Source organism: Mastigoproctus giganteus, chromosome 10 (assembly GCF_048544385.1).
Source record: "Mastigoproctus giganteus isolate SK-2022 chromosome 10, ASM4854438v1, whole genome shotgun sequence".
NCBI classification, from domain to species: Eukaryota; Metazoa; Arthropoda; class Arachnida; order Uropygi; family Thelyphonidae; genus Mastigoproctus; species Mastigoproctus giganteus.
Window position 1 is genome coordinate 205415774 of NC_143584.1, and position 22877 is coordinate 205438650.

The 22877-nt window shown below is 36.1% G+C and overlaps 1 protein-coding gene across 2 annotated transcripts in view; it reads left to right on the top strand.

The window, feature by feature from the left end:
• Nucleotides 1–22877, top strand: part of LOC150079802 (uncharacterized) — a 215908-nt gene that overhangs the window by 132513 nt on the left and 60518 nt on the right. For both annotated transcript variants that reach the window (XM_090382543.1, XM_090382544.1), the window contains 4 exons: nt 404–562; nt 3658–3813; nt 8160–8324; nt 11537–11701. In XM_090382543.1, coding sequence (XP_090238669.1) covers nt 404–562; nt 3658–3813; nt 8160–8324; nt 11537–11701 — 645 coding nt within the window. The remainder of the gene's footprint in view (nt 1–403; nt 563–3657; nt 3814–8159; nt 8325–11536; nt 11702–22877) is intronic.

Consider the following 22877-nt stretch of genomic DNA (forward strand, 5'->3'; position numbering starts at 1 on the left):
CCCTACATTTAGGAACACAAATGAAAGGCTTTTAATTTCATCCCACTTGGGCTCTTGGTCAAAATTTGCTATGTAGTACATGTGTTGTTATTTCCCACTAGAACTGATGGCAAACATCCTTTAGGAAACCTTGGTTTGTTGGGCATGGTGAATGATCAAGGACTTTCAGCATGAAGACATATTTATGCATATTCCCAAGTCTCTCATCTGATGTGATTAAACTTCAAAAAATATGTATATGTACACTTTTATGTTACATCTGCATGGTTAAAAATAAATTGTTTAAAGAAACAATTTAAGTGGTTTTAATGGTTTTATTTTAGCTCACTTCACTACAAATATTTCGTTAATTCATATCTAATTAATTTTTTAAATCCTTCTTAATGTTAAATTCTTTTTTTAGAAACATGAAATTACATGTAATTTTTCTACCGGCTACTGTGCTATCTGCAATATGGAAATTTCTGAGAAAGATATGGATGAACACTTAACTAAGCATTTTCCCGAGATGAAAATAAACTGTTCCCACTGTCGGAAGATTGTTAAAAGGAAAGACCTTGCTGTAAGTTGACAGTAACTCTTCAGTCTTTAATTGTTTTAAGAGTGAATGTTATAAAATTGCAGAATGCATTATTGAGAATTCTGCTATCATCACTTTTTAAGCATTTCATAACTAACTACCTACAGTCATGCATCTGTTAGTTTTGGTTTCTCTGTTTCTGCACTTATAGTGGACATTTTTAACAGAACATTTGTTTTAGGTGTTCATCCAAATGGAACACCTGTTGGGATGTTTGTGAATAGAATTGGATGAAATCTAGGATGGAACACTTTTATTAAAGTGTAAAATACGGTACACTCCCGTTGTATTGCTTTTGAAGGGACTTGTCCCAAAGAGCACTATAACCAGGTAAGCACTACAAGAAGAATTCTTAGGGCTGTTTTTCATATTTCTTTAATATTTTGTTAGATAGCATTGAGTTTTCAGTTTTTATTATTATTATTATTATTGGCAATATGCAAGTTGACAACCCGCACACAAAACATTTTAAATGAAAGTGCTATAGTTGTTAAAAAAAATGCATGGATTAAAAGGGGAAAAAAGCATTAAAAGTGGAAGTACTATAAGCAGGAGCATTATAATGGAAGTTTACTGTATGTGAATTTTGGGTCATATAGGACAATCGCGATTGTAACTTTCAGAAATCACCACATAATTCCATAACATTTTGTTTCAGCTTATTATTTATAATATATAGCCATCAAACCCCCATATCAACAACTAATATATAGCAAAGAAACAGAGAAAGCAACTCCATAATTGATTACTCTGACAACATGTGAAGCATAAAAGGTCTGGCTGGTGATTAAAAGTTTGTTTGCTTTTGTTGCATGTTGTAGATTGAATTTGGGATTTAGTAGTAGTATTAATATTTAAAAAAAAAAAAAAAATTTCAAATTCAAGGAAGCAAAGTTTATGTAATATCTGTTATCAAAGAGAACATCTAGTTTCATATTTTATCTGCTTCTTCCAAATACTTATTTAATGCATGTTTAAATTCTAAATCCACAAATAGTTGCATAAATATCATGGAAAATAAAACAGATTTAAAAATGTAATACTATTGTTTTGAAATATAAAATACAGTATAGTAGGTTTTGCTTTGAAATTAAGAATATATGGTGATTATCATATTAAATTAACACTGTTTTAACACAATTTTGCTGCTAACTGCAACAGGTTATGCTTGTGTGAGAGAGCTGCACTGCACCAGATGGAAGAGTTTGTTCCAACAATCAATCAGTCACTTTTTGGCTGAAAGAAAATTTTTGCACATCTATTCCTACAACCATCCTTTTTCAGTTTAAATTTATGTCCCCTTATGTGTATTGTCCAAGAAAGAGTAAGGATGCCATCAGCTTTTGGTTTACTCAATCCATTTAATGCCTTAAGCATTTCACTCAGGTCTCCTCGCAGGCATCTAGTTTCCAAGTGCTGCAATTTGTAGAACATTTTTAGCCAATCCTTGGCTAATCTTGTTGCTCTTCTCTGCATTCATTCCAACAGACCTACATCATTCTTCTTATAATGAGGCTTCAAGTTGTGGCCTAACTATTGCCTTATAAAATGTGATGGTCACCTTGTATCTCATTGACAGGGCCTTGTGAGGTCTACACTGCTCAGAGAACTTCATGTTAGACTGTACACTCCTACACTACTGTACATAATTATCCTTATGTCTCTTTCATTTGCCACCAACTTGAGTGTGATACCACCAGATTGGTATGTTATTATGAGATCATTGTTGCAATACCTTGCATATATCAGCGTTAAACCTCATTTTCCACTTCTGGTCTATCTGTCCAATTTTTCTATGTCTTGTTGCTGTAGTATGCTTTGATTCTTGTCATTAACCACCCTTCCAACCTTTGTATCATCTGCAATTTAGACAATATCAATAAATATTGAAAACAGTATGAGGCCCAACATAGAACCCTGAATGGCTTGGCTAATAACCACCCCTCTCTTTGCCAATCAACCATTCCTTTTTTCATACCAGTAACTTGCCTCAAATGCCATACTAATCCAATTTGTAATTTGACACTGTTCCACTTGAAAGACTGCTTTTGGACAGGACAGTGTCAAAAGCTTTGCTGAAATATTAAGTATGTGATGTCAAAATTGTTTGCATCCAAGTCAGATAAGGTATCCTGTTAACAGATCTATGCTGTGATTGCTGTATAACTGCATTCTGCCTAGATGAACCCATATTACTTCTTTTACCATTGATCCCCCTTTTGTGAATAGGAGAGACATATAGACATCTCCAACGTATTGGGACCCCTTCTGAATTTAAGGATGTTCTCAGAATTGTGACCAAGGTTTACTTATTTCTTTTGCTGCTTCTTTTAATGTGATTGAATAGATTCTGTCAGCTGCAGGTTCCTTATTTACTTTTGAATTCAGCAATTTTTCTTCTGCTCCCCTCTCTATTATCACAAAATCAATTAGAATTTAGTATGCTTCTGATATCCTCATTCCTAAAAACTTCATGTGTGAAGGAATGAGGAATCAGTTATCCAACTACTTGAACAGGATCATCAATAGTTATGCCATTCATATCATTGGTAAGGGATGGCCCAATATGGTTCATCCCTTTCCATCTAGTGTGTTAACACAGGCAAAGAATTCTTTGGTACGTTTTTTGCATTCTTGCCAAAAAAATTTTGCATTCATTCTCATAATCTGCCTTAGCTTGCTCCCCTTGATGTCTTGATTGCAGACTACTTTATATTTATTGTAGGATTCTGTATTTGCTGATAATTTATAATTATGCCATGCATTTTTCTTCTCTGCCACTAGTGTCATCAGTTCGTTAGGTCTAAACCCTGAACTTTAGTCCCTTAGTTGGTATAAAAAGCTTAGTATCATCTATGATTACTTTCCTGAACACTTCCTATTTAGAATGTGCAGATTATAACACCATTAGTTAGTCCAACTGAAAAGAATTGAAAACCTAAGACTGTTGTAGTCACCTTTGCAAAAACAAAATCCCTTCCTTTTACCCTTTTGAGTGGTAGTAGTTATATCTCACTTGTATGATATTGTGTTCTCTTTTGTAGTACTAACAGATGGAAATTTACCATATTTCATAGGAGCATGAGAAGAATTGTAATTTAACCAAGGTCAGCTGTGTATACTGTAATGCGACAGTGACTCGGGAAACCTTGGATGAACACATAAATATTAGATGTCTCAAGAACTTAAAATGTCCTCACTGTAATGAAACATTTAGAATTGAAGAATTTAAGGTAAGTGTTAAGCAAATGTAAATATTTGTATTTATTTGAAAGAAATAAAATAAATGTTAGTTTAATTTTATACATTAAGATCTCTTCTACACTAGGAAGCTATGGTGGTAATGGGGATTTTATGTTAACCATTCATAAAGTTGTATTGTATACTATCTTGTGTGTGTGTGCATGTGTGTGCACATGGACAGTCATAAAACTCACAGAAACACATATCTTGTATTTCCTCCTTGGCCAATAACACCCACTGGCCAGTAAATATCCAAGTAACTAGAAATTTCATATCCAAGGAAAATATCGGCTAAGGTAAAGAAAGCCTGCACGAGAAGCATGCAAAAGTTCGATGAAATTTACCGGTAAAAGTACTTTACCGTAACGGCATTGGTATTGTTGCTTGCTTGGTAAACAGACGGTGGGTGTTATCGGTCTGGAGTAGCAGTTGAATCCCACGGGAGCTTGAAACTCTCCCGAAGTGGAGGGGGGGGGTAACCTGACCTTTTTTATTTAGAATCACTAATTGAATTAACTAATTGAATCACGAACAGAGTCATATTGGAAGTTCTGGCGTCGTAAAAAATGTTCGTAATGTAGTTTCACCGGTAAACTTTTTCGAAGTTTGCTACGCTTCTCGTGTGTTTCGTTGCCTTTTTTAATTTTTTTTTAATAAACAATTTATCCACTAGTCCACCAGTGATTCTAAAGAAAAAAGGTCAGGTTACCCCTCCACTTCGGGAGACTTTCAATTTCTACTCCTGACCAATAACACCCACTGTATGTTTACTGAGCAAGCAACAATATAAATGCCGTTACCTCAAAGTACTTTTACCGGTAAATTTCATTGAACTTTTGTGTGCTTCTCATGCAGGCTTTCTTTACCTTCGCCAAAATATCATTTAAAATATGACTTGTGGAATTTTGTTTTAAATTTCATTTTGCATATAAAATATGCAGATGCCATTGCATGTGTTGATATTTAATAATTAAACTGGGACTAATTGTATGGTTTGGATATATATTTTCTTAGATTTTAAAATGAAAGTAAACTCTCAGGGAAAAATGCATTTAAAATAAGACTGATAGAATATTTAGAACAGCTACACTATGATTAATAGTAATAGTATTTGCCACATAATGCAAAGAAGCCACAGGCTTTTGCTGTGTGCCAGAAAAAAAAACAAAAAAACCCCAACCCTAAGTAGATAAGAAAACACAAATTGTATGCTTCCCTCCTCACACAGGTAAGTATCCAGTAGACCTTTCAATTTATTCAAACTGTCAGCCTCAACTACCTGCAAGGGCAACTTGTTCCAGCTGTCAACAATTTGCTGATTTCACTAAAAGAAAACTTCCTATAATCTAATCTAACCCTCAAGCCCTATAATTTGAATTTATGACCAATATTTCTGGAATTGTTTAGAATATACAATGAAAGGACAGAATTCATGGGATACTTGGTTCCTGGGCAACAGGATGCTGTCACCCCTCTCACTAACAGATGAACCCACCGCTTGGCAGGTATATAGGTAGGTACGCTGCATCACTGCATTCACAGACGGTAATTCAGTGTCAATATGGATAAGCGTCGTGAGGTGCCCAATGCATGGGTCACTCTGTCGTGGTGGTGGTTCAGAAATTCGACTATCCCTGTTCTACAGTATTACAGTGTATCAAGAATATGCCATTTCCAGAATAATATCTCATTGTGGACAGCACTGTGAGTGGATGAACGTGGCCATCAACGTCTGTCTTGCATTGTTTCAGCCAACTGGAGAGTGACAGTGTCACAAATCACTGCCGACTTCAGCAAGGGAGGTGCCATAAACATCAGGTTATGGGAGCCTCCGACCCACCAGAGTCCTATTGCTAACACAACGACACAGGACTCTACGCCTCAACTGTGTGAAAGAACATCAGCACTGGACCTTGGATGATTGGAGACGGGTCCAATGAGTCCTGTTTCCAGTTATTTAGAGCAGATGGGAGGGTGCATATCCGGCAGAAACTGCATGAAGCTATGTACCCATCATGTCAACAAGGAACTGTTCAGGCAGGTCGATAGTCTGTAATGGTCTGGGGCATGTTCAACTGGCATATGTTGGGACTTCTGGTACCTCTAGACACATCTCTGAACTGACCAGGTTACTTGTCCATCCTTGCAGTCCATTTGCATCCCTTTGTGGTCATCATTCACCCACAGGGCAGTGGACTCTTCCAGCAGGACAATGTGCCTTCCCACAGAGCCATGGTGACTAGCATTAGTAGAGGCACATGATTCAAGAAAGCAAGCTTATAGATCACATAACACATAAGCTCATAACACTATACACTATACACTGGCCTCTTAGCCTAGGGGCTTGTTTTCACACAGAAACCTCTAGTTGACCCTCCAGCACCACTAGGAGACGGGCCGGGCAGTAAGTGGTATGAAGCACTGGCGGGTGAATTCTGTGGTAGCCAAGGCTACAGACAGGGAAAGCCCAGTTAAAAAAAAAAAAAAAAAAAAAAAAAAAGTTAAAATTGGAAAATTGGTAATGTTTATTGACAACAGAATAGTAACACACTTTGTGCACTTCGGTCATTTCCTTAAATCGTTATTGGATTGTGTGTGTGTGTGTGTGTGTGTGTGTGTGTGTGAGAGAGAGAGATGAAAAATAAAGGAATTATGGTAATAAAAATGAACTACTGACTCATATTTTGAAGGAATTCTTTATAAACTACAGCCTATAAAGTAATATTAAAATAATTCTTATAAAACACTGTTCATTTTTTATAAGAAACATGAGCATATCTGTGCCTCAGCCACTATCACCTGTACCTTCTGCAGTGCCAAAATTTTTCTGAAAAATTTGGATGACCATGCAGCTAATGGCTGTCCTGAGATGAAGGTGAACTGTTTGCATTGTTTAAAGGCATTCAAAAGGAAAGATATTGAAGTAAGCTGACCAAAAAAATCTTTCATTTTCATAGCTTAATAGTAAAGTTTTTGTGTGTATTTAATAGTATATCTGTGTAGTAAAACTGCATTGCAGATACAGTTATGAAACCTTAAAAAACTTAAGATCTTCATTTATGTTTTTTTTTAAATTTATACAAGTTCACCTCTGTAAACACAATCCTTATAATGCTAAAATCTTCTCTGCTTTTTCAAATTGTGGCATAGTTTTATTGCACTGGCCATTCATGAGGTAAGAAATTGGATAATGGCAAAGAAGTAGTAGAGAGAAAGAGGGGGATGTAGCGAAGATGCCCACCTGGTTGAAAGGGGGACAGAAGAGGACCCCCAGAACAGGATGCTCATCCTGGTCTGGGGGTGGGAGGTAATAGATAGCAGTGGGGTGACCCACTGGGCCAAGAGGGAAGGGTGGGGGGGAAGATAGAACAACCAGCCTAGATGGTAAGAATAAGAGGTTATAGAAAAAGATTTGTTTAGAACCGTGAGAATTCCACCATTCATTTTATTAATCTCTCTCAGGGCCTTATAAACCTCAATCAGGTCACCCCTGAGGTGCCTGGTTGCCAAGCTCCTGTAGCCCACATATTCGGAGTCTTTCCTCATATGGTCATCCTTCTGCCGATCTCACCATTTGAGTTGCCTGTCTTTGGACCCTTTCAAGAAGCTTGATGTCTTTTTTCAGATGAGGTCTCCATACTTGAATGCAGTATTCCAAATATCGCCTTACAATTGCCTTATAATATTATTACTTATAATAATATTACTCTTGATTTTTTTAAAATTTCATTTTGCATATAAAATATGCAGGTACCATTGCATGTGTTGATATTTAAAAAGTAAACTGGGACTAATTGTATAGTTCAGATATATATTTACTTAGATTTTAAAATGAAAGAAAGCTCTCTCTGAACAAAAGTTTTTATCACTTTGAATTGGCTTTTCCTATATCCCATAGTTTCAGTTTCATTTATGATCACTAAAAATTAAAACTTTCTGATTGTTAGTTGGTTGGATGTTTTGGATTTAACATGGCATGTTGACCACTTTGGTTATAGTTTTCTGGTTCTTGTGCTGTCAGTTCTTTCGGTCTTTATTGTGCATTGTTTTTACAAGTTTGTATTTGTGAGACAGTTTTCATGTTATGCAGGCCAAAAATCTAGAATAACTGACAGAGAACTTACAGAACCTTACTGCCTGAGATATTTCAACAACAATAATAATAATAAATATCTTTCTGCTATATTGGCACATTCTCTCATATACGTTCTCTCATGGCATGTCCATTTTGAGAATTATTATTTAAATTTTCCCTGACTTAAAGCTTTTTGTGCATCTGTATTAACATTTCAATGTGTTGTTTTGAATTGAGGTATGTGTATTCTTTCTCATACAGAACCATGAAGCATCATGTAAAGATGCAGTTATCACTTGTCTAGACTGCAAGGCTAAATTGAAACGGAAGAATCTTGACGTGCATAACTCATCAGTATGTCCTATGAAGAGAGAGAAAAATGCTTGTGTTCATTGCATGGTGGAATTTTCCAGGGATGTGATTTTGGTAAGTTTTTGAGTCATTCATTCTTTTTTTTTTTTTTTTTCCAATTTTATTTTAAATTCAATAAATTGGATATCCACTTAATTTTCTTTTAATTCCACTGAAATGCATTTTCGGTGGCCTTAAAGGTAGCAAAATATTTTTTTGAGGTACATGTATTCTTTCTCATATAGAATCATGAAGCATCATGTAAAGATGCAGTTATTGCTTGTCTGGACTGCAAGGCTAAATTGAAACTGAAAAATCTTGATGTACATAACTTACCAGTTTACTCTTCCAAAGAGCCCGATGTACTTGAAATTGTGCAGGGTGAAATTTTCCAGTGATGTGATTCTGATAAGATTTTGAGTCATTCATTCATTTTTGATGTGAAAACATCTTTAGTGGTACCTACTAAATTTTGGACTGAAGTAAACCTGATCTGTCCCGATTTTGCGACACGGAAATGACATGTCAACACAATTTTGTCGATTTGAAGCACCATTCATGCTTTGTTGCATGAATGGTGCTTTAAATTGACATGTCTATCATTTATCCGGTGTTATTTTCTTGTAACATGTGAATGTATGTTTGTGAGTTTGAAACTTGATGCTCCCTGAAGCCTCGCTAGCAGAGACAGACATTAACTTGTTGATCATTGCAATAGTGTCTTCTCTCCCAAAGGATCTTTGGGAGCATTATTTAGCACAGCAAAATGTGTTCTTGTGAATTACCATGATGTTGAAATTCTATGTGCTTGAAAAAGTTGACCACGTAAAATTGACCAAGTGGGCTATAACGTTTCGACTGCAATATGTTCATGATTATATCCATAATCTTAAAGTGTATCACACAAATTACAGCATCTTTGTTCACTAGCATAGTCTTCTGCATGAAGTCAATGTCGTTCACATCATCCTCACTAATATTGTGCAATATTCTGTAACTTGTACAATAGCTGAAGCACACACGGCCAACCGATTTCATTGGCATTCAGAGTCAAGAACATTATAGGTTTACGGAGCTGTCTAATCATATAGATCGCGCTTATTTTGAGCTAGTAGCAGGTTGAGTTTGGAATTGTCCTTAGGAAGGCCAAATTGTTTTCAATACATCTGTTAATGTATTCTTTGGATTTAACTTGCTCGTGGGTCAGTTTTGTATCTTTACCTATGTATTTGAAAGCCACAATCAAAGTCTTTCATTCTCAATCTCATCATCTTCATTGCTATGTAAAGGAGATGATATGGAGTAACACCGCGCTGGTCATATGGTCTGAGCTTGCTTGTTGCTATCATGAAGTCAATTTCGTTCACATCATCCTCACTAATATTGTGCTTCTTATTCTGTAACTTGTACAATAGCTGAAGCAAGCACGGCCAACCGATTTCATTGGCACTCAAAGTCGAGAACATTGACAATTCAAAACTCTCTGAATGTTCTGAATTGTCCAAGATAAATGTTGGGAAAGACAGTTCCTCTGCATGCAATCATACTATTCATCAAACATTAGGTTCTGTGGTACATTAGTTTCTTCTGGGGTGATTCTAAGATATTTATCATTGCTCCACAACGTTTGCTGTTGGGCAATGAGACTTTCCTCGATCGGAACCACTTTGCTTATGTTGTCTTTAGCCAAATTAATTTCCATGTGACTGTCATCAAAGAATGATGGATCTATCGTGATTTGATACCATTAATAGAGAGGCATGTCGACCAAATATTGAAGCCACACTTTAATCACTTGCTTTCTTACTAACACGATTAAATAGCTGGATTTGTGTATTTTCTTGCATTTTATATGCACAAATAGAGCCTGAGACATGCATATGGACAATACAGTATTCTGGGCCAAGTGATCAATGTGCCTGTTTCAGTCAATCTCTGTTGGCAAGCAATGGACCATCATGTTGACTGAAACAAGCACATTGATCACTTGCCCCAGAATGTGTATTGTCCATATGTGTGTTTCAGGTGCTTTATTTGCACCTGAGGAGAAATAAGCCTCTGTCACTAAATCCAACTTCGGTAAATGCGATGGAATTACTGTGTAGACAAAGCCATTAAACTTAGAAAGCACTGGAATGGTGTTGTTCTTAAGTGATCCTCTGCAGCTATTACACATGAGGATCCGTCGATATCAAAATCGGGAGATACAGTGCATGTCAATGGTGCATCTTTAGCAGCTGGTTTCTTTTGTGTTTTTTTTCGAACCATAGATGATCGCAAATGTAGCATACAGAACAGAAATCATTTTCCATAAATATCCTTTCAAACTCTTGATGTGCGTTCCTATGTAAATAGTAGTCAGTGTAAAGAAAAGGAGTTGGATCATTTAAACTCACCTGCTCTGCAATTGGAAAAATATTCTGTTGTACACAATTAATACTCACTTCACGTACATTGTTAGATGGAGTGGCATTGCTGGTTGAAGGCATTGCTAAATCCAACACTTGATTTTCTGTTTGTCTTTTATGTGATCTTGATAGTCTCTATTGTTCTTGCACACTCATTTCTACCTCCATCTTTATTTTGTTAGGTTGGCTTGCTCGATATTCTCGACAACACTCTGCATTTGACTTCAGCATCATTGAACACAAAGGCTATAGTAGTGTGGCATTCAGTCCCTTCCACTGCTCAGAAAAAATTATTGATGTGAAAACATCAAAAGCGGCATCTAACAATAGAATGTAATGAAAATGCAGATTGCAACAATACAAGTATTTGTATTGTTGCAATCATACTATTCAACAAATGACTACAATGAAATGGATAATTAGGCTACTACGTGGAATTTGCTAACCTCTTCCAAATGCTGATTTGGTAGAGTAAGTAGCGGGCATGTGCATAAAACATTACATCGTTCATACTAAATGTTTCGGACTGAAGTATGACGCTAATGTCACAACTTTGATTCGGTAGAGTAAATAGTGGGTGTGAGCATAAAATGTTATATCGTTCATGACTTCAGTTCTAGCTGTTTGATTTTAAAATGGTTCTGCTTTTCTTCAAAGATATTTCAGATAAAACATCTTTCGTGTGTACAAGGTAAATATGCATTGTTGTTTTTTTTTTTTAATGTCATTTAAAATCCAATAAATAGGATATCCACTTATAATTTTCTTTTAATTTCACTGAAATGCCATTTTTACTGGCTTTAAAAGTAGCAAAATATGTAGTAAGTACAATAATTCTGTGTCATTTCAAATTGAGTACATGTATTCTTTCTCATATAGAATCATGAAGCATCATGTAAAGATGCAGTTATCACTTGTCTAGACTGCAAGGCTAAATTGAAACGGAAGAATCTTGACATGCATAACTCATCAGTATGTCCTATGAAGAGAGAGAGAGATGCTTGTGTTCATTGTGGGGTAGAATTTTCCAGGGATGTGATTCTGGTAAGGTTTTGAGTCATTCATTCATTCATTCTTTTTTTTTTTTTTTTAATTTTATTTAAAATTCAATAAATTGGATATCCACTTCTAATTTTCTTTTAATTTTACTGAAAATGGCATTTCAGTAACCTTAAAGATAGTAAAATATGGAGTACAATAATTCTGTGTGTCATTTCAAATTGATTATTGGTTTATTACAGAGGAATGGTGTGATTTTTTTTTTTTTTTTTTTTTGCTGATGCTGCATAAGCTTGCTTTCTTGCATCATATGCCTCTACTAATGCTAATGGTTTAGGAGGTGTCTGGAATATTAGCTAATAATTGTGTTGTGACTATTCTTCCAGCCTATGACTAGAACATCGCTGTCAGCCTTCTGGATAGATGATATAGAAGTTGTCTTTTTGACTTGATTTTATCCCTTCATCTTACTGCCATATTAAGTTGATACCATAGCATTTCTCCATCTTTTTTTGATAAAAACACCATTTTTTTCATCTTTTTATTTTCACAAAAAAAAAGTAAAACTTTATTCTGTAGGTTTTCATTTCCAATGGAATGCATGAAATATAGCCCAGAGATGATACTTCCTTTCAATTTAGAAAGCAATAAAGATTAATAAAATAACTTAGTTTATTAAAAACTAACATAATTAAAATTTTATATTCAAAGAAAATAAATTGTGTTTTCAACTCCTAACTTGCCTACCGGGTCTTGGCGCATTATAGCCTTAGTTGCTAATGCGCCAATAAAATCCAAACCAATCCAATCCAAATCCTAACTCGCATTGTTGATAGTCTAGAAATATGAGCCAAAACACTGTCCTCCCATGTTAATAAATTAGTAAAGGCCTCCTTCCTTGTCATTTGCAGATACAAAAGACCAGTGAGAGACAAGTGCAGAAACAATATGCGTAAAACATCAAAACAAGTTGACACAGCAAAACTTTGCCATAAGGTGTTTTGTACATGGTAAAAAAAAAAACAGCATTAGTTCAACTTTACATGTTCTACAGTTGAAGTGATTTTTATGCTGTTGCAATTCAATGAAATATTTAAACTTCAAATATTTAATACACTCATAACAAAATGTGAATGATCTTATGAATGAATATGCAATAAACTGCAGACTTCATTTGGCAGCCATTGACTTTCTATCTATTATTATATACATGTGATAGCTCCAAACAGAATTCATAAATTGCAAGTTGGTTATTGGAAGCCTTAAGTTAAATATATATGAAATCTTCCACTTGAGTTTTCAAATATACACTGTGGGAAGAAGGAAATCTCTGCTGTCACAGATCTGTTGTAAACATTTCTTGCCATGCTCCTGATCAAAAGGCACAACTAGATATTATCTGTCTGGGGTCACTGTTCCTTTCCACTGAGCCAGATGCATATCACAAAATGATTTCAACTGGTATTCCACAGGTTGGAATACTTTTGATCTCACCTTCCTCCTAGGTTTTACATACCAACTAAGAAATATTGCTCAAGGTTTAGGCCTAAATGGATGTCAGATAAACTAATGAGACATGTGGCAGAGACGAAAAATGCATGGGATACATATAAATTAATGGGTGACATGGAAGCCTATGATAGATATAAGTTGGTCTGTAACCAAGTCACAAAGGAGGTTAGGCAGGCAAAGGCAGATTATGAGAAATCTTTGGTAAAGGATGCAAAGAAAAATAGCAGAGTTCTTTACCTGTGTAAACTCTAGAAGGACAGTGATGAATCAGATTGGTCCACTGGATATTAATGGTTCAACTGTTGATGATCCTGCTCAGGTGGCTAACAGACTAAATGAGTATTTTGCATCTACATTCACACATGAGGAATTATTCAGGGAGGGGAATGCCAGAGGTGAATTAAGCTCTGGCAGTGAGCTAGATGATTTTGTAATAACTGAGAGGAAAGTGGAGGAGAAATTGTTGAAGATAAACATAAAAAAGGCACTCTGGGTGGATGGGATCTATCCATTTATATTAAAGGAGGCAGCAAAGGAAGTAAGCAAACCCTTAGCCATAATTATGAGAGCTTCCTTGGACTCAGGGGAGGTACCCATAGACTGGAGATGTACAAATGTGACCCCAATTCACAAAGGAGGATCAAAGGGTGACACAAGTAATTATAGACCTGTTAGTTTAACTTCTGTTCCAGGAAAATTAATGGAGGCACTGGTTAAAGAAGCACTGCAGGATCATCTAGACAAGACTTCAGTTATAGGTCGGACACAGCATGGTTTTGTTAAGGGAAAGTCTTGTCTGACCAATTTGATTGGATACTATGATGTGGTCACAAAGGAACTGGATGCAGGGAATAACTTTGATATTATATATTTGGATCTTAGAAAGGCTTTTATACTGTTGCACATGGAAGACTACTGCACAAATTGGAGCAGTGTGGCATTGGAGGCAAATTGCTGCTATGGATAAAAGGATGGTTGAGTGGGAGAAAACAGAGAGTGGTAATCAATGGACACTGCTCTTCGTGGACTAATGTTATTAGTGGAGTCCCTCAGGGTTCAGTGTTGGGTGCATTGTTGTTTTCTGTATTTATAAATGATATTGATGATGGTATATCAGGCTTAATGTCCAAGTTTGCAGACGATACAAAGGTTGGCAGAGTTGTTAAGGACACTAATGATAGTACATTGTTGCAACAGGATCTAGAAAAGTTGAGCAGATGGGCTGAGAGGTGACAAATGAAGTTCAACATTGACAAATGTAAAGTACTATATATGGGAAGCAGTAACCCCAGAGTAATGTAGTTTTCTAAGCAGTGCAGATTGTCTGCAAAGTAGCTCATGGTGTCTTGTCAATGATATACAGGAATTTTTCTAGCAAGGATAAGGATGTAATTATCCCCTTGTATAAGGCAATGGTCAGGCCACATCTTGAGTACTGTATCCAGGTCTGGAGGCCTCGTTTTAAGAAGGATGTAGAACTGTTGGAATGAGTACAGAGAAGGGCAACAAGATTAGTGAATGGAACGAAGGGTTGGTCTTACGAAGAAAGTTTTGCAGATTACGGTGTCTGGAGACTAGGCACCTGCGAGGTGATCTGATTGAGGTGTATAAAGCCTTGAATGGTTTGAGCATGCTCACTGCTGATGGGATTCTTCCTCTTGCTCAGAATAATCACCTGAGAGGGCATAAATTAAAATTGAGGAAAGACAGTTGTCGGATAGATGTGTTGAAGTTTGCCTTTAGCCAGCGGGTAGTTGATTGGTGGAACGGACTTCGATCTTTTGTTGTGGAAGTTGATAGCCTAAATAAATTTAAGGCTGAGCTGGACAGGTACTTGGAACTAACAATGGATGAAATGGGAGCAGGTTTTTTTTTTTTTTTGGCTGATGCTGCATAAGCTTGCTTTCTTGCATCATATGCCTCTACTAATGCCAATTCCGGCCTTACTGCTTAGAGTTCAAATTGCCTCTTTCACGTCATCTATGCAGAGAATTTGAAAGTCTGGGCCATTTGTAAGACCCTTCAGTGGGCAGGCTGCTACCAACAGCCATTTACTTGATCATTACTTAGCAATAAAAAAAATATTTCTTATCTGTTGCTCTATCTATAAACACACGAAAAATCATGTAATCTTACTATCTCCAAAAAAGAAGGCTCGTTTTCTAATTTCTCCAAATATTTCTAGCCAACACATGTAGAGTGAAAATGGGGCAAAGACTATCCCAAGAGTTTCTTTTTAAGTTCTATATCCATATATGTCTAAGAAAATGGTCCAGAAATGCAAGCGTATAGGTATACTTGTTGAAGGCAATGTGCACATATTCAACTTACTATTCACTGATGATCAGATACTGGTAGTACAAGCAATGGATGATGCAGATTATATGTGCAGGAAATTGGTGGAGACATAGAGGATGGGGATTAAAGATAAATTATGGTAAGACAGAATACTTAACATTGAAAGCAGTAGAAGTTCTGGAGATAGAAGGATATAAACTTAAAACAGTACATAACTGTAAATACTTGGAATCGATAATACAGGCTGATGGATTATCTAAACTGGAGGTTGAGAAGAGAATTAGTGACAGAAGGAAAGTGATAGGTATGCTGAATGCAATCCTGTGGAGTAGAAATATACTCAATAAGACAAAGAGACTTTTATCTACCAAACATAGTACAGAGCATTATGCTTTATGGGGCAGAAACATGGACAGTGAATACAGGGGAAAGACAACAGGGGAAATTGCTTGCAACAGAAATGGAAGACTGGAGAAAATAAGAAATGAACAGATTCAACGAATGATGGAAGTGAAAAACTGATATAATCCAGATAATTGAAACAAAAAGGCTGAGGTGGTATGGACATACCAGAAGAATGGAGGATAGACTTCCAAAAGGGATTATGAATTCGGTGGCAACAGGAAGAAAGAAGGCCAAGGGAGGTGTGGATGGATGGAGTCAGTAAAGGCATGGAAAGACAAGGACTAAGAGAAGAAGATACAGAAAATGGAGAACTGTGGCAAAAAAGACTAAAACAATAGAAGTTTATTTATTTATTTTTTTTTTTTAGATCGAGGAAAACCAATTGCATAATGGAAAATTCCTAATGAAGAAGATTTCTGGCCAAACAATTCCAAAGATCCCTGTGCATAAAGACTTGAGAATCTACTTTGATGAGAAATTTGTTTTCAGTACTCATCTCCAAAAACATAAAACCTCCTTTCTAAAAAAGAATATGGCTATTAAGGTGCATTTTATAATACTAAAAAGGGTTTAGGATTGAAAGCCTCAGGCTACGGGAAATTTACTAGACGAACAATTTAGTGCAATGCACCAGTTTAGTTATTATTATTATTATTATTATTAGCCATATGGTGCAAGGAAGCCTGAGGCTTATGCTGCTCCGGCGAAAAAAAAAAATTCCGAGTTACCCTGAGAGAGAGAGAGAGAGAGAGAGAGAGAGAGAGAGAGAAATAGAAAGGAATCACCAAGAAAGAGAAGAATGATGATATCCAGCTCAGGACCCTGGGTTGATATAGTTCATAGTATATCATTGAAGTAGGTGAAATGGCATCATTTTTGTTACATCTCATATTGTGAATGTCTTCACAACGAGTTGCTTGTTATTACCTCATATAAACAACGTTTCCACAGTAGAGAAAACTAACGTTACTTATTCTCAGTGAACCACACTTTCTCTGCTGCAAAAGCATTGCTTATTCGGTGTAGTGCAATAACAGGCTACTCGTGAAGGCTTTCACAATATGAAATATAACTAAAATGATGCTTTGCACTACCTTGTTCATTTGGTACGTATTATATTAATCTGGTACATATTACAATTCAGCTGTTATCCAAAAATTTATCATGGTATTTGTTTACTCACCTATTCTGTATGGTTCTAATCATTCCAATCTGAAGGATCTTCTAACAGTTGTGTATCAGCTCCTGAAATCGAGGTAGTGCAATAACAGGCTATATAACTAAAATGATGCATTGTGCTACCTTGTTCATCTGGTACATATTAACAGTTCAGCTGTTATCCAAAAATTTATCATAGTATTTGTTTACTCACCTATTCTGTATGGTTCTAATCATTTTAATATGAAGAATCTTCCAGCAGTTGTGTATCAGCTCCTGAAATGGACTAATCTTAAATCGGGTTTCATTTACACAATATCTAGAACTCAATCATCCCAAAATTTGGATTTTACTGACCTTAGGAAATTGATTTTAGGCTGATAAGAACCTTATCAGCCTAAAATCTTTTACTTTCTTCATTAAACTGTGAGGGGTGATCATTTAATTTGCAGACTGGTGCAAGATCTTATCTTAATTGTCATCATCTGAATCTTCTGTGGATTTCTTCTTAAAAAGCTTTCCCTTAAACTTTACACCTTTTGCCACTGTCGTGCCCACGCATTAAATGCTAAAATGCTTCTTACAAGCTATTTTTCAAAAGACTGTGAAGGGCTTCTGTTGTGGTTTTGTGAGCATTGTTGTGTCGGATGTGAAACATTTGCCTTTCAGAGCTATCTTCAGATGGGGAAACTGGCAGAAATCACACAGGGCTAAGTCTGGTGAATAAGAGGGATGTGGCAGATCCTCGGCACCTGTGGAAGTAATCACTGCCTGCACAATATTAGCCATATGGGGACTGGCATTGTCCTAATGGAGAAACCACTTCACACCAGAAAGCTCAGTCACACCGGAATATAGTCATCCTGCCAAGACACTCATTACCATATGCTTCATATTATTGCAAAACATACACTGTGCTGCCACTTTATTAGGTACACCTACCTAGTAGCATGTTGAGCCTCGTTTAGCCTTCAAAAACAGCCTGAATTCATCTAGGCATGGATTGAACAAGATGCTGAAAACATGTAGCAATGGAGTACCATGCAGACATGAATGTGTCACACAGTTCCTTGAGATTCAGCAGAGGTGTAGGCCTGCAGCAAACAGCCCTTTCCAGCTCATCCCAAAGATGTTCAAAACATTCCCCATGCCATAACACTGCCCCACCACCTTGCACAGTAGTTGTCAGACATGACGGTCCGTGGATTCAGGTTGTTTTCACCAAATTCTGAGCCTTCCATCTACATGATGCACCAGGAACTTCAACTCATCAGACCAAGCAACTGTTTTCCAATTCTTGATAGTCCACTGCTGGTGTTGCTGTGCCCACAGGAGACTTGCTCTCTTGTTCTTCATTGATAACAAAGGCACGCGATGTGGCCATTGGCTGTTGTAGCCCATTTGCGACAAAGTGCAACTAGTGGTCCATTGTGATATTTTGTTCTGCGCACCAAGGTTGTATTCTGTTTGTTTGTTATTTGGTTTTTAGGAGCATTAGCAACTAAGGCCATATTGCTCTGGGATATGCGGTGGTCATTCCCTGACCTTTCCGCATCCTCCGTATTTGGTGGTGACGGGCTCAAACCCCGGTCTAATCAAGAAGCGTGTGTACGCACTGCTGCTCCTTCCCACCTGGCTACGGAGGCGCTCCGGTTGTATTCTGATGTGATGTGCAACATTGTGGCCCGTTTGTTTGCTTGCACAATTTTAGCCATCCTCCTCTGACCTCTCTCATCAACAAGCGATTTTCTTCCACAGGAGTGCCGTTGAGAGGATGTTTTCTGTTCGTTGCACCATTCTTGATACACTCTTGAAACTGTGGTGCATGAAAAGTTCAGGAGAACTGCCGTTTCAGAGATGCTTTATCCAGCAAGTCTTGCACCTACTACCATACCACGTTCTAAGTCCATTAGATCACTCCTTTTCCCCATTCTTGCTTTGGTTTGTACGCTTAACTGATACTAGAAAGGTTGTTCTGCTACATTTATATCCACAATTATGGTCATGTGACTTGCAACATTGTGGGACGAACCATTTTTGTGCACAGCAGGGGTGTACCTAATAAAGTGGCAGCACAGTGTATATTGCTGTTAAATCTGTATGTCCAACATGATACTTTCTTCAAAATGATTATCAGTGACATGCTGCTAAAAAAAAAAACTCTTCACACAACACTCGCTTGACAAGTACTGGCATGTGCACACAGTCTGCTCAGTAGCAAACAGGGAGAGGGCCTCTAGTGGCAGTTATGGAAAGTTCATGCAGTAAACATAAAATCTTGCACCAGTCTGCGAATTAAATGATTACCCCTTGTATATAACCAGCATTGGCTCTCACCTTCTATTTGGAATTGGCTGGTATTCCCTCTCGAAATACTTAGTCCTGGTATTACTGGATGCTAGGATCAAATCTCTTGATAGGTTCTTTCCTTATCAATGCACTTAATATTGATTTGGCAATATTTATGAATGATAAAAAGTAGAATACCAAAATCCTTCACAGAATTCTTACACTGGAATAACTAACTTTTTTTTTTTGTAACTGTTAATGATGAGCAGTATCTGATCATTGGTATTTAATATTTGTATGTATATATGTTCCCCTCATCAGTAATATTTTTGCTGTCATTTTATTAATCTGATATGCTTATGTATGTTTGTATGGTATACTGGTATGTATGCATTGTACTATAAGCTCTGTATATCATTAAGATCTGTGTAAACTTTTTTTTCTTTTTTTTTTTTTTCATCTTTGCTGGGTATGTATGGCTTGAATATCATGTAAATTTCTTCATGTACAAATAAATATATATTTATTTATATTTATTTATGTTATATAACTATTTGTATTTGGAGAACCAATTCACCATCCAATAATGCTATCTGAAGAACAAGTTGAACCAAATAGAAACAAATCAATTTTGCAAAAAAAAAAAAAAAAGTTTCCAGTACTTCTCAATATCATGGAAGGTAAAGAAATGATATTTATATAGGTCCCACTTTCAATGCAGGACCTATAAATCAAATGAAATAAGAAAAAAATTGATGTACAGCGTTCCTTGGTTGGGGAAGTGACAAGTGAACATGAAATATAACACGTTATCTTGGCATTTTAATAATTCATCATAACAGTACCAGGGGTCAAAGAATATTCAACCAGGCAAAGAAGAAACTGAATTTGGTTCTCTTTGTGGTTCAGTTTTGTAAATGCTCTTGACATGTAAGTCTGAATTTTATATGCCATTTTTAAAATCAAATCTTTAACTCAACATCTCATTTTATAAACAAAAGTTTAACCCAACATGCAAAGTCTGCTACTGTATCTTTCTTGAATTAATCTTAATCGATTGATATGGAGTTCTGTTTTTGATTGGATGTGAATATAGATATTTGTCTGAATGGATATGGAATTGTGGAGTTCTGTTCGGATTGTTTAACCAACAATCCAAATAGAACTCCACAGACAGAAAAATATTAGATAAGCTAATGTTTAAAACCAGTGTACTGTCAAACAATCCTATGGCTATATTTTAACCTAGTAGCAGTTGTAGAATAATTTTAAATTTCTCTGTGCATGCAAAAATTTGAAAAATCAACAAAAAATAATTCAGATTTAAAATAATTCTGTATTTTAAATCTTTTCTGAATAAAACTACAAAATATTTGTCTATTAAAAACATATATGTTTAATTAAATTTTGAAAATTAAAACTCCCTTTAGACCTGTCAGCGAGCAAATGCAAATTTAAAAACTGAGCCCTTCTACTGTTTCATTAGAGGAGAGTATGTCAGTAACAGAGGTGCTTGCCACATGAAGCATGTGTAAACAGAATTAATGTATTAATGTTACAAAGAAGCCAGAGAGAATTACTGATTTGGAGGAAAGCATGCAAATTAAAGTGAACTTACTATCAATAACTCTTTATGACATATGTCAATCAACACATATAATTAGGTTTACCTTGATCATGAATTTTTCCTAATTGTGCAATGATTAACAGAAATTTCTGTGGAAAATTCAAAGAAAACAGTTTCAACAACAGGTTATTAGGAGTTTGAGCTGTGTGGATGGAGTAGATGAAGCACAAATTGCTGAAATTTAGGGTCAAATGAATCAACCTCATGTGACTAACATAGGGTTAATATAAAATTTGTATTTTGTCAGTGAAATTTAATTTTTTATGATTTAAAAATTAAGATTTAAATTTTTTTTTTAAATCAGTAAATTAAAAAAAGTGTGGATTTAAAAAAAAAAGAAAAAAAAAAAAAACCTGTTTTTCTCATACCTACAAATATCTAATCTCCAGCTTTATGAAATTCAAAAGTTGGCAGATACTGGAGGGAGCTTGTAGTCTATGTACAGAGGGGATAATGAATGCTGCTGAGGCCACACTTTTTGAATGTGTTTGGGTATACCTAGAATCAGGTATAAGGTGAATCAGATTAGGAAGTTTTGTGAATGCTCCCACCCGCCACTCTGACAGATAAGCTTGCTCCATTGATTTCACTTTTTGTGACCACTGAATTGAAAAGGAGATGAAGTATGAATCAATGAAAAAGTAGCAAGAGAATTGTTATCAAATTTTTGGAAAACTTGCCATTGGTCAATGAAACTACATCAAAGATATTGATGTAGAATTAAGTATAGCATCAATAATTAGTATCAACTGATGCATTATTATGCAATGATGATGATGATATATAATAATACATCAATGAAGAGTTTAAATGCTACAACAGTGTATTGTTTGTTAAGAGACTTATGTTACTTTTGTTTAATCTTTAGTCCTTTTCAACACACAAAGCTTTATTGTTATTAGCCATAGTTATTGGAAATTTGACTTTGTTCAATGCAAGAAACTTGTAATCAGCATTATTGACCTCATATTCTAGCACATGCATCTCGTAGCGTGTTGTCAACCTTAGCAATATCACCAATATGACCTTAGCACATCTTGCACCATTGAATCTCTCTCAAGAAGAAGAAAAACAACATGTCGACAACAAGAGAACAAATCTGGATTGTGAAGTAAAATAGGCAGCATTTTTAAAATCTGATAAACATTAACAGCTTTATGTTATGATTGGCATGAGTTTACTGCAAGCTTGGTGTGCAATGGATTTTACAGTATGTTAATGTGCAAATATTTGTTCGCAAACTAAAGGAAAAATTGATGTTATACTAGTGTTTAGCTTTGAAAACTCAAGTAATATTTGGCAATACAAAAATTACAATAACATACCTGAAACATATAAGAGGAGCAGTTTCTATAAAAGTCAGCAAACATCAGTTTAAAACATTCTTCCGAAACTACAATCAGTTGTAGAAAAAATTCTTCTTCTAGCTAAAGGAGGGGGGTAATAAAATAAAAGAAAGTTAGCATTAGTAGAGGCATATGATGCAAGAAAGCAAGCTTATGCAGCATCAGCCAAAAAAAAAAAAAAAACCCCCTTCCACTTCACCCCTCTGTTCATTCGAAATACCTGTCCAGCTGAGCCTTAAATTTATTTAGGCTATCAACTTCCATGACAAGGGATGGAAGTCTGTGACACCAACCAACTACCCACCGGCTAAAGGCAAATTTCCGCAGGTCTATCCTACATCTGTCTTTCCTCAATTTGAATTTATGCCCTCTCAGGTGATTATTCTGAGCAAGAGGCAGTATCCCATCAGCATTGAACATGCTCAAACCATTCAAGGCTTTGTACACCTCTATCAGATCACCTCGCCGGTGCCTAGTCTCCAGACACTGTAATTTGCAAAACTTAAGCCTTTCTTTGTAAGAGCAACCCTTCGTTCCGTTCACTAACCTTGTTGCCCTTCTCTGTACTCGTTCCAGCAGCTCTACA